Source organism: Corylus avellana, chromosome 1 (genome assembly GCF_965113065.1).
Source record: "Corylus avellana chromosome 1, dhCorAvel1.hap1.2, whole genome shotgun sequence".
NCBI lineage: Eukaryota > Viridiplantae > Streptophyta > Magnoliopsida > Fagales > Betulaceae > Corylus > Corylus avellana.
In genome coordinates, this window is record NC_142490.1 from 22474833 (window position 1) to 22488504 (window position 13672).

The 13672-nt window shown below is 37.3% G+C and overlaps 1 protein-coding gene across 1 annotated transcript; it reads right to left on the reverse strand.

Annotated features, from left to right (window-relative positions):
* Positions 1-3707: 3707 nt before the first annotated feature.
* On the reverse strand, positions 3708-12881 carry RH1 (RNA helicase 1). The gene is made up of 9 exons (XM_059583857.1): positions 12700-12881; positions 12283-12517; positions 11818-12072; positions 10939-11093; positions 9356-9533; positions 6598-6785; positions 5669-5873; positions 4519-4624; positions 3708-4091 (listed from the first exon to the last, which is right to left on the reverse strand). Exons 1-9 carry the CDS (start codon positions 12810-12812, stop codon positions 3979-3981), a joined length of 1548 nt encoding a protein of 515 aa, XP_059439840.1. The 5' UTR covers positions 12813-12881; the 3' UTR covers positions 3708-3978.
* Between the last annotated feature and the right edge of the window lie 791 nt (positions 12882-13672).

The window sequence follows — 13672 nt, forward strand, 5'->3', positions numbered from 1 at the left end:
AGAATGTATTATCTCTAGATCTACTTTTAGTAGCGATCTATGGGGTGAAGTTTTATTCGTTTTCGTAAGTTTTATTTTCACGAATCCTTAAGAATAACGGAATTGGTTTCCGCTCAGTCTTTGGTTTTCTTATGGTTCTTTTTCTGGGAGTAAACCATAGACCGATGACGGAAGAGTTATCAAGCATAAAGAAGAATTGTTACTATGGTAAAGGCAGCGAAATGAATTGGGATTGATAAAGCACTAGTAGTGAAGATAAAAAATCAAAAAGTCAGGGAATCAAGGACCTGGCAGCAGATAGAGACGTGATTCATCAGAATTTGCTATAGATTTGAAACTGATTGAGATGGTAACTTTTCATAGATATTGTCTTATAATAGCTCGAGAGGCTACTGTGTATGTCATAAATAATACTTGAGTTGTGAAGATTTCAAATTATATCTTTGGCATTGTATGGAGCATTTTGCCTCATTTAATTGTTATATCAATGAAGAGATAATTCGTTCAAAAAAAAAAAAAAAACTAGCCAATGAAAAGTTAATGTTGAAAATGATAGAATATATTGTGATATTATGGGAATATATTAGCATTGATTGTAATTGATAAAACCAAATCAGAATTAAATATACCTGATTTGATTTTATCAATTATGCACCCTACTCTCTTATTGGTTATTATTCTTTTGTCTTAGTGGCCATATATAGTTATCATTTGCCATTGTTTGGAGCTGCTATTGGATAGATTTATATATTTTCTACAATTTCTTGCTTGAAATAGAAAATGATAGAAAATTGTGAGAGGCTTCTGATGGGGCTTATATGTCCAAACAGATACTTAAGCTGTCTGAACACTTCTTTCAACAGATGAGTTTCGTGGTCAGACAAGAAATTAAAGGACCCATCGAAAGCCTCTAATAGCCCCCTGCCCAATTTGTAGGGGCATGGGCATTGTTGTGGATTACGATCTAATCTCATATCTACCCGTGTTTATCTTAAGTAAAATGGTTCTTGCATGAGTTTTAAATAATGGATCTCGTTTTTAAATCCAAACAGTAGTTAGTTATCTCTTACATTAAGTTCAAAATGCTATATTACATATGACCGATTTACATTGGGTTTCGATTTTAGAAACAAGATCTATCATCTTTAATGTGTTAAGAACAATGTTAGGGATTATGATTGATTATGTTTGATTTAAACTTACATGTATTGTAGATGATGTATTTTATGATTTCTATAATGATTAGGAATTGGGTTATCGCATGAGATTAGGATTGTATAGTTAAATCTAAGTTTTAATTTCTGTTATAGAGAACCAAACATTCGATGGTGATGGTAAGCCATGATTATAGTTCTAATTGACATGATTAGGGTTTAATGTGTAAGATTAGGGTTTCGAATTTGATATATGTTTAATATTATAGTGTTTAGGGTTTAGGGTGATTTGTAGTGTCATAAAGTTGAGATATCCGTGACTGAGGATTGCCTATAGTAAGCAAATCATCCAAATAAATTTTAAGTGGGAGAGGTACGGGGTACTTAGTGATGCCCTAAATAGTGTTGATTTGTCAAAACAACACTAATGGGCGTTGGTTTACTATTCAAACGACGCCTCTTAAACGCCCTAAATAGTGTCGTCTCTCTCGTATCATGTGCCCAAAACATTGCCACACATTCTTATCCATTTTAAGGGGAGTAGGAAAATTTGCCAAGAAAATCATTTTTACCATCATTTTCAAGTTAAATAAAAAAAAAATAAAAAAATAAAAAAAGGTAGAAGAGTAGGTGAAACGTAGCAATATCACAACCGGCTGCACCTTTTTGGCCGAGAAAAGTGCTAATTTGGATACTATCAATACCAACAAGAAGCAAATCTCTAGAGATATCTCATTCCCCATCCATGCTTCGACACATACCAAAATATGGTCCCACGCCATGTTTATCTGCTGCCAATGTCTTGGAAACATCACTCTTTCTGAAATTAATTTCAAAAGCAAGAGGCGGCACTAACAGCCAAATATGATTAAACCCCTTCGTTGGACTATTGACTCCATCTTAGCCATGCATGGCCTTATAAATCTCACACTTTTGCTCATGCTCATCCACAACAAAGCCTTGGATTCAAACCATCACCACCTTTTCTTTTCTTTTCCTTTGCTAGCTTACCTGTTTGTTTCCCAAGAAAAAACAATGGCCAATTCCCGCAATATTGCAAGGTTTATCTCAGAGGTTGCACCACCACAGTATATTAGTGTCATGAGGCAAAGAGCCTCCAAGATGTTGGATACAATAAATGAAGAAGAAAGAGATATTGCCGGTGCAAAGGATTCTTCCTCTTCTTCTGCTTCTTCATCTCCCACTTGTGCTTCTTCAGCAGCTGCTACTGCTGAGACTAAGTATTTCCTCAAAGAGGTTCACAGGTCTTTTTCGATCTTTGACCACTGAGAGCCATGGAAGCTGAGAAAATAAAATTGGAAAAGCCTTGTAAGCAGCCTGCTGAAGCTGCATGCAGTATCTTTTTTTTCATGTGTATTTTATTACCTTTTTTTTTTTCTCCTGTAACGAACCAGATCCTGGAGAATTTGGTCAGAAGGCCAAGAGTGGCTAAGACTGTAGAGGGCCTATTTGAGTTAAGGCTGAAGGAGAATTTTATATGCTGTAATCTGCTGCATGTACACAGATAGTATTCTGCCAATATATTCAACATTGTTTACAATTCAGCATGCATTATTGTTTCATCTTGAAATTTTACATATTCCTTTTCAACCTTAAATGCTGTACACTGATATCTTATTTTCCTTCATTGAAATATGAAGACAACCACAGACAAAAATCAAACAAGAAGAAAAGAAACAAAGACCTCACATAATAACAAACAACAGGTAAATAATTTTCATAAATTTCATCATAAATGTGAAATACTTAAATGGACAAATAAAAAAATTTATATGATAAAAATAAAAAAGATGCAGGGTCACTTGTTTGCTTGGCTCATCAAACTAGGGCTAGTTCATAGCTAGTTGGGATCAATTATCAAAGAATGGAGACTTTACAAATAAAGTCTAAGGATTGGCATTCCATTATTGTCATTTTATATGGTTACAATTATCTCCGTTACCAATGCACCTACCGTTGGCGATATTGAAGGAGGGGCGCTAGTAATACAGTAGGCACAGGACTATCTTGATAAATGTGAACTCCAAACTCAAAGAGGCATATGATTATTTTATGTAGCACCAGGCAAAGCGCCGTTCATTTAAAATGAACAGCTTAAATCTTGCTAATAAAACGAGAATAAAAAGAGGCTTTTTATTGTATAGTGGGCAGCTAAACCACCCGTTTGGGTGGTTCGGCCACTTCTAAACCACCCCATCTAGGGGTAGCCATACTACCCATGTTGCTAAGGGGTCATTCAGCCACCCCCAACCCAGCTAGGTCATTCAGCCACCCCCAACCCAGCTAGCTATCTGGGGCAGCTGATCAACTCTTGTAGCAAAATGGGTGATTTAGCCACCCCCAAACCATCTAGTTGAGTGGTTGGCCACCCCACTAAGACCACTTGAAGGCTCTCTATTTTATGTTTTGGGAAGAATTCAGAGGTCACAAGGAAGAGGCACCCGAGTAATATTTGTGAACACTTGAGCAAAATCAAGACGTTACCAAGTGATATGATTGGTTGGTCAAAAAAACCAATGATATGATTGGGTTCGAGGATGGTTATAATCATATTCTTCAAAAACAGAGCCAACTTATTTGAGACATTTGAAACATGTTACAAAATGAGATATACAAAGTTGTATGCTAAAAAATTGTGTATATTACATTTTTTTCAACTCCATTAACTTTCTATGCTATAAAACATCTCTCATCCATGGATCTCAACAAAAATTTCTAAAAAGCCCTTCTCTAAAACTCTCTTCCCATTCACCACAAAATTGGAATCTGCTGTTGCAGAGCTTCTTGCTTGAAGGATCAAGAGCTACTCCTTTGAATGCTTTCTTTCGTTCTCCTTGCGTGCCCTAGAAGACTTGAAACCAATTTTGCGCTTCTTGGATGTTTCTAATCCAACCCTCTCTTTTAGTTTCTCCAACGCTAACACATTAAAAAGAATAGTGAGATTTACTATACACAAACATCTAATGCTATTCTACTTTAATGATTTTGACATTCCACATGCAACCAACCCTTCAACGGGATCTAACCAAAAACATCCCCTTCATTAAAAATCAGTTTTCACAAATGCAGGGGATAAAAAGAACAGAAGTTTGGAGAAGGCCTAATTAATGACTAGGTTGGTGTGATCTATTTTGTTTTCCATAATGGAAAGACAATCAAGAATCTTGTGGCAAATGATATACAGAAAAGACAATTCAAAGATACCAAGAATCAAGATTTACTATTGTTGTCGGCTCTTGCATATCAAGTGAAATCAACAGCATACGTGAGTGACACCCAATGCCAGTGGTTTATTAATCTACTTCTAAGTTTAGCAGTAGGCAAAGAAAAGGTAAAGAATTACCAGATGTATAAATAGAGTGAAGTGACTCAACCGAACTAGAAGGAATAGAGTAAACAGGACAAGATTTATTGTCAGCTTTTTGTAACAGCTTCGTGAAACGCCTAACCTGAAACAAGGGAATAAATGAGTACGCAACATGGATCAAATGTTGAACAAGTACACAATCCCTTATCTAACCATTGCTGATATTTACATGTATCAAGACAAATTAGATGTGAATGCTGTAATTACTTAACCAAACCATGGTAGAACTAGCCTATATCAATGGTAGGCTTCAGTTGAATTAAGGAATAGGATGGCATCAAATAAACTCTCGGGGAACATCTGATGCAACATATCAGCCATCATGCTTTTGTTTCCATCATTCCATCTAATGCACGATAATGTCCAATGTCCCTAAAGTAAGCCAACCCCCCCCCCCCCCCCTCTTTTTCTCTAATGAAATGTAAGCATATTTCAAATGTAATTTATCTTTTTGACCCCAAAAAAAAAAAAAGGGACTTCCATTTACGTCTCCTTTTTGTTTGTACTAGAATTGAAGAATAGCATTACCCTGAGGATCCACATGAATAATTACACCTAATAAAATTTAAAATTATCCAATCAACATGCATGATTAGCCAGAAATGACATGAACAATTCAATCAAATTATCTGAGACTCGGCTAGGGCTACAAATTGAGCCAACTGACGGCACTGACCCATTATGGCCCTCTCAGCATAGAATCTTGGTAGGGTTCCATGGCCTGACAGAGCTGAACTACACACAATTTAGTTGGACTGGCAGAGCTCACAGCCGGAAACAGGTTGAAATGCAAAGTATATGCCTATTCATGGCTAAATTCACATTAGATGGCCCAAATCAGCATAAACTCATCATGTTTAATAGGCTGAGCCCGGTTGAAATGAAGTAGCTTAAGATCAAGATGGCATGAGATTAAGGTAGGGATCTACTTTATAAGCCAATTTCTCTTTGATGAGAGATATGAACAAGAGGCTTTGAGAAATCTAGTGCCAACCATGGCCTTGGAAGTAGGAAGGACCACCAAAATAAAAAATTAAAATGAGTTATTGGTGACAGATTCTGAAACCTATCACCTTATTACCATAGGGTATACGCAGTCTGTGAGGCAATCAAGAGAACAACATACCCCATCCTCATTCAGCAATGTGAAGCAACGCCCAGTCTGGCCTGCTCTTGCAGTCCGACCAGCCCGATGAATATATGTCTTTATGTATGCAGGCATGTCATAATTAATAACATTTCTAACCCCTTCAACATCCATTCCACGAGTCATCGCATCAGAGGAAACAAGTACTTGTATATCCCCTGCCCGGAATGCCTTCAATGTCTTGCTGCAGTACAAATTATTATTTGATAAGTAATAACCAGTTTTATTGAAAGCATAAAGGCTCTCCAAAGTACACCAAGAGTATACAACAGGATCACCTAACTAGAAAGGGAAAAGCAAACAAGAAAGTCATCAAAATTAATCGACACCGGGAAGACATACGCCACAGTCCAAAGGTACAAAGTATGAAACAATAACCCAAATGTACAATTTGTTTTTTAAGACGCAGAAAACTAGTTTTTGTAGAGCCATACAAACTGCTCATGCAGCTCAAACTTATTTCTAGGTGAGAAGCAAATATCAGTCAGCATGGGCAGCCAGCCTTGTGGCGCTCCCATTCCATTGAGAGGGTCAAATAACATGTCAATAGATGTTCTTGAGCTGATGGATTGTGCTTCAGTTATTCGCCTATAGCTGGGGCAACGAAAATAGGTAGAACTGACAATGAAATCTGCTTAGGTCATCATCCAACTAAATCACTCTTAATCTCCTTAAACATAGAATTTATACAAAATTGAAAATAAAATAAATTTCAAGTTCCGGTCATCTGGACTATTCACAATTATAATAACTACAAGCCCTTCATTTGTGCCACATGTTTTTAAGTTTAGCAGAAGCAATCACAACACAGCTTAAGTTTTTTTTTTGTTCTTTTTCCCTGGGAAGAATATGGCTTGAGTAGTTTAACACGAATGCCACTAACAAGTAAAATTAAAACCATAAATCACCTTCTTATAGATTGACGTTGAAGACCTGAATACTCCATGATCTTGATTTGTAGATCATCAAAAAAATTCAGTAAGGTGCATAAACGATGAGTTGATTCCACAGATGATGTGAAAACAATGCACTTCTCTCCACCCAGATTTTGCAGAAGGGCAACCAAATACATCGGTTTGAATTTTGATTCACAAATCTGTAAAGAGGACATGGAATTTTACAATTACAGGAGAAAGCAACTGGGTGCCCATTAAACATCAATTAGAAACATTCATCAGAAATCAATAACTAGATTGTGGGCCCACCAAGCAAACAAAATCAGTACTTAGCTGCCACATGATAGAAAGATTTTATCATGCTTTCCATCATCTTATACTTACAAGGTTGCTATATTATAATATGCCACAAAATGAAGGGTCCAATTAGGAACATCAATTAGGAACATTCATCAGAAATCAATAACTAGATTGTGGGCCGGGCCCACCAAGCAAACAAAATCAGTACTTAGCTGCCACATGATAGAAAGATTTTATCATGCTTTCCATCATCTTATACTTACAAGGTTGCTATATTATAATATGTCACAAAATGAAGGGTCCAATAGGTTCAATTGGAAGCTAAAGCATGATGGTCACTTCCATTTCCATCCTTATTATGAGGCATTAAGAGCCTCCTGGCATGCAATTCCTTTGAAGGAGTATTTGGCATAGTAAAGCTCCTGGAAGGTTTTCTTTTTTCATATGGACAGTGGCACTGGGAAGAATTCAAACTATAGCTAATTTGATTAAATGGAACATCATGGTTGTGGCTTGGTGTTGTATGTGTAAATGTAGTTTTGAGTCCATTGACTTGCCACTTCATCCTACAGTAGCAAAAGACCTTTGGTCTTTTCTCTATACAGTGTGTGAGGTTAAGTTGCTGACACCTCAGAAGGTGGTTGATGTGCACTTTTGTTGCCTAAGAATGTTTGGATGGCATAGAAACAGTTTGATCTGGAATGCAGCCTCTCTTTGCCTTATGTGGACGGTTTGGAGAGAGAAATAACCTCACCCTCTAACAACATTAAATTATCTATCATTGAGCTGAAATTCTTATCACTACGGAATAAGAGTGGTCCAACATGTTTGGCAATGTTTCTTCACATTCTTTTGTAGATTTCAGTGACTATATTTGATTGTAATTCATTAGGGGACTCCTTTCTATACTTCTGGTACATTCAGGTTCTCCTCTTACTGGTAAAATTTTAACATTCCCTACAAAAAAAAAAATTCTCAGTAAAATATGAATATTTCAAATGGAGAGAGAGAGAGAGAGAGAGAGAGAGACTTGACTACTTCCAAAAAGTGATCTATAAGAGCAGTAGAAGAATGCTTGTTGGATAGTGTCCGGCAGTCCTCAAGGAGAAACTAGGGGTGGGCAAAAACCCGTCCAACCCGCAAACCCGCCTCGCCCCGGCCAGATTTGGTTTTTTTTTGCGGATACGGGTTGGATTTCTTCCAACCTGTGTGGGGCAGGTTGCGGGTATATAAATTTTTGGGCAGCGGGTACTCGCCCCGCCCCACTGATAAGCACTTAAAAGGAACAAAAAAAAAAAAAAACCCCTAGATCCTCCTAACTTCATTCTAAATTTCTAACCTAGCCGCGCCTCCAGTCCTCTCTCAGACTCTCACTCACTCTCGCTGCTCCTCTCTCGCCGGCATTGGGTTGTTGTTGTGGTGGTTGATTGGGGTTTGGAGGCTGGGCTGTGGTGAGGGAGGAGAGGGATTTCTGCTTCTTGGGTGGAGGGTTGTCGTCCTCCTCCTCCTCTTCGTAGCCGCGCCTCCAGTCCTCTCTCAGACTCTCACTCACTCTCGCTGCTCCTCTCTCGCCGGCATTGGGTTGTTGTTGTGGTGGTTGATTGGGGTTTGGAGGCTGGGCTGTGGTGAGGGAGGAGAGGGATTTCTGCTTCTTGGGTGGAGGGTTGTCGTCCTCCTCCTCCTCTTCGTCCTTGTCTTCGTTGTTGTTGGCGGTGGTGTTGGTGGTTGTAGTGTTGTTGTTTTCGATGGTGTTGTTTTCAGTGGCGTTGTTGTCGTTGTCATGGTGGGCAGATCTGGGGGACTTGTTGGCATGCCCATAACACCCGCCCCGCCCAACCCACAGTATCCGCCCCGTTCAACTCGCCCCGCAAAACCCGAACCCGGGCGGATAGAGTTCACTGTGTCTGGGTAGCTAGTAGGATTTTCCAAACCCACAAGGTGCGGGTCAAATAGGGGAAAAGGCCGAAATTCGACCTGATCCAACCCGCACCCACCCCTAGGTGCAGCAATGTGGAAGATGGTTTTGTCCTATCTTTTGTAGCGTCTTAGGAGCAAAAGAAATGATAAAAGTTTTGAAGAACGTGAGAGAACGCTGGTGGAACTAAGTTTTTTTTTTTTTCAAAACTCTTTTCCACTAGATAGCTGCAATAGATCTTTATGTATTTAGTTTCATTGATTTTCCTAACCTGCTTTCTCTTTCTAACTAGACGTTTCTCTTGTATAAATCCAATATACTTGGGTTCTGCCTTTTTCACTTTTCAAATTACTTACCCAAAAAAAATAAAACAAGATTGTGCTTTGTGTCCAAACAAAAACAACCCTGGAATGAAGCATAATCATGTAACCAATTTATAGTATATATAAAAATATAGAGTGAAAAATTGAGATTGTTAACACAGCGAGAACTTGAAACGGACCAAGAATCATGCTTACAAAGTCAAAAACTACCAGCACAGTTACAATGGCATACCAATTTGTAGGATTCTAACTTTTCTGGAAGCTGATAACGCTTTTGCCCAGTTGTTAAAAACAAAGGGTGATGCAAATCTAGCTGTGCAAGCTTGCTTGGATCTTGGGTCAGTGTTGCAGACAGGACCATCTTCACGAGCCTGGGGGAAGGTTTACCCTTAAAACCCCTCTCAACACCACTGCAACAAATAATGTATTAGCATTCAAAGGCAGAGCTCAGTTTGTCATTTCATATAATTTTCACCTTTGAAACAGTACTAATCAGGGAAATGTTGAGACAAAATAAACCTTTAAAATGCATCCTCCAATATGAGAATACCCACTAATTTGCTCATAAATAGAAAAAGATTTTCAAATTCATAATGTAACCGATCCTCTTTTGAGCATATTTTCACTATTGCTAGTAGTCCCCATATAACTATCAATAGGCTTCTACAAGCGGGGCGCTACCCACCTAAGGCAGGGCGGTTAGTGGTTTTAGGGGTAGGGTAGGCAGTTAATAATTGTTCACTGCCTACCCTTATGATGTTTAACAAGTGTGTATGCTTATATATATATATATATATATATATATATATATATATATATATATATATTATGCACAACCATATTATTTTTTTAAAAAAAAACAAAAACAAAAAACCAAAATTATTTAAAGGGAAATGTTAGGTGTTCTTCTAGTGTTCTCCCGGTGTCCTCCTAGCTGTGATGTGGCTTTTAAAATTATCGTTGAATTTGAGATTATCATTATTGAATTTTAATCTATTGATAATTTTAAAAACTACATCACAATTAAGAGGACACCAGGAGAACACTAGAAGAACACTTAGCATTTTCCTTATTTAAAATAAGCCCAAAAAAGAGGCACAAAGAAGGTCCAAAACACTATCAAAAGGCCCAAAAGCTCATATATAAAAAGCGGTTATCAACCGCCAGCATTGGTTTTAAGAACCGCTAACCATTAGTTATAAAGAAACTGCTAACCAACTAAGCGGAGTGCGGAGCGATTACGATTAGGAGTTAGAACCAATAACCACTAACCGTAACCGCTTGTATAGGCCTAACTATCAGTATACATACGCGGGATAAAGCCAAGAGTTTTCTTAAGGTAAAATCATTCCCTCTAGAGATGGATGATATATTGATATGGGTAATAAATAGTTTTGAAATAAACACTAGGTGCTGGCTCAATGAAGGTGGGAAACATGGCAAACAAAAGGATTCTAAAAGTTGGTGCTAATCAGCCTTGGCCACGAGTGCCAACTGAAGATAAAATGGTGTCAAACTCTAAAAGCAACTTCACTATCAGCAATTCCAGATTCCCTTGTTTTGAACATAAGGGTAATGCAAAATGTGACATGAAAAATAAATAAATAGTAGAATAAAAAGAGCAACTGGTACGAGATGTGTAAAATTAATTAGTAAAACAATATTTTTAGGAGTTTTCACATCATCCAACACCAATATTTATAATCATGTCGATATTGTCTGACACATGAAACCATGCATGTTGCTGTTCACAAAGGCCAAAATGTAATTCAATGAAATAAATAGAAACGGGAGGTAAAAGAACATAGAACTTACAATCTCCTTATGGTTTTTAAGGAATTAAATGTAGAAGGAATAACATCTAGAGCATGAGGATAGAAACTTTCATCATTAGAGCGAGTCAATTGAAGCATGGTGGGTAGCCAGGACTGATATGCTTCCCTGAGCATTCGGTCTGTTTCATCAATAACCTGAAACATTCCACCTCAGCAGCCTTTGCTTTAACAATGAGAATGAATGAAAATAGAAGTATAGCTCATTGGGAGTTGCATATCTTAAAAAAAAAAAATCATAACTGAAGAGAATTTGATTTTCAAACTGATGAATCACACAATTAATCATGCCCAAGAAACACAACTAGACTAACTTGCAGAATAATGTGGGCTTTCAACTAATAAGATACTGTAGGTAGTATGCACTGTTTGCTAGCCACCAAGACAACGGTACTCATCAACAGGTTATAATGAACACATGTATACCAAAGCTTCACGTATCACTATCCTGGTGACTTAAACTTGATTCAGAAATCAAAATAGCTAAACACCATTACAAAATAAAAGCTTGCCGTCAGTTTTGAATCTCTCTAATTTTTCAATCACAAGACTACTGCTGTATCCATACATAGTAGCCGATACAAATTTTGGGACAACCATTGGGAATATGACAATCCACATCAAGATGTTCAGAAAAATAGAAATCTAATATACATAAAATATCTTGGCAATATAATATACACATAAAAATTAAATTCTACAATTTTTTTTTTTTTACTAAGTAAAAGCGCAAAGGCGCAATCCAAGTACATAGAGAGTATACAAGAGAAATACTTAGCTAGGGGCAGAGAAAAAAATTAAATTAAATTTAAAAATTGAAAAAAAAATTAAAAAACAAATCTCAAAATTATATGCTACTTACAAGATAACAGAGATGCTCAAGGGTAAAACCCTTAGTGTTATTAATATGGTCCATTAGCCTTCCAGGGGTTGCCACCAATATGTCCACAGAACTTTGTAACTCAGGCGAAAGATCTTCTGGGTCATAACAGATGCCTGCCTCAAGCTTAGGCCGGTTGATAAGTTCAGAAATTTCATCAGCTATAGAAGATTGACCGACTGCCAAACCAACAGACAAGCCCACTGCCGGTGCAATTGCAGCAAAAACCTCTTTAACCTGAAAAAGGAAAGAAAAAGAAAGGCACATATCAAGGCATCGATTGAACAGCAAAAAAGGATTTAATAATCTTGCAACATCCATCATCCCATAACTAATAAATAGAATAAAATTAATCAGCTTGTTTACTTCAGAATTAGCTCAATAATATTAGAAAGTAGTCATACAAAATACAAAATGGAAAATAGAAAACAAAGGAAGGCATTAAACCTGAAAGGCTAAGTCACGAGTAGGCAACACCACTATAGCACGTAGACATTTAACAGCACGGGTCGATAGCATTTGCACAATTGGCAAAGCATAAGCTAAAGTTTTCCCACTTCCTGTTGGTGAATTTATGCAGAGATCTCGCTCAAATGCACCAGGCCCAATCGCCTCTTGCCAAACCGCGACTTGCACAGGGAAGAGTGAAGATATGCCCATACTCTGCAAAGCCACCTTCAACCTGATTTACAAGAAATTTAACAAACTAACCAAAAACAAAGTCTTGACTAAGAAAAAATTGGAAACAGTGAATTTAGCCAATGCTTCTCCCCTTTTCCAAGGAAGGTAGAGAGCTGTTTTCGTTTGGAGCTTCGGGTTACAAGATGAGCCAACCCGACATTTTAAGAAGAAAAAAGAGGGCACCTGGTATCAAGGCAAGGGAGGAGATGGAGAGGGCACTCCTCAAAGAGATTGACATCGACGGGGCTTCGCATCCATGGCAGCACAGGCACGCTTTTCAGCTTTTGCTCCCCCATTCTCAAAACCCCTTCAGCTTCTTCAACCCACCACTAGGGTTTAAGAGAAGCAGAGCGAATTGAATGAAAAATATGAGAGCCTGCTTTGCAGCGTTTGAAACATCGGCGGGTTCCAACATGGGCCTCGCCCGAACGCGGCCCATTTTCTTACGCTTCAACCCCAACCGCGCGGGTTTTAAAACGCGGGTTCCACAACGGATAATTTTTTTTAGTAAAAATATAATTTTGATATAAAGTGAAATCTAGCCGGTTCATTTAATTTTTTCCAAATACAGAGCCGGGCTCGAAGTTATCACTGAGCTAGGTAATCCCTTCAGAAACATGTTACTCTTTCATCTCTCATCCATCTTTCATTTATTTCTTTTTAAAATTCACCATTAGATCTGAATGGAGATGAATAGGAAATATATAAAAAAAAAAAAAAATAGCATTTCTCATAGGTTTAAGCTTTATTCCTTTATTTTTTCAAACGGGCTCGAACTTGTTTACGAATTACTCAATTAACTTATTCATTTCATATATAAAGTAAATGTCATTATTTTTTTTGTTTATTTATGTTAATTATTAGTTATTTAATAAGGTTACGATTTATTATTTTAGTAATTAGAGAAATTAACTAAAATCTTTTATATATATATATATATATATATATATATATATATATATATGTGTGTGTGTGTGTGTGTGTGTGTGTTAAATTACCAATTGTCTCAAAAGTTTAAGCGGACCAACACGTGGAATATTTAACAGAATCAAGGTTCGAACTTATAACTTTTGGCTTTGATACCACGTTAAATCACCATTTATCTCAAAATCTTAAACTAATAGGAAGATGTAAATCTAATCATTTAATCAATACT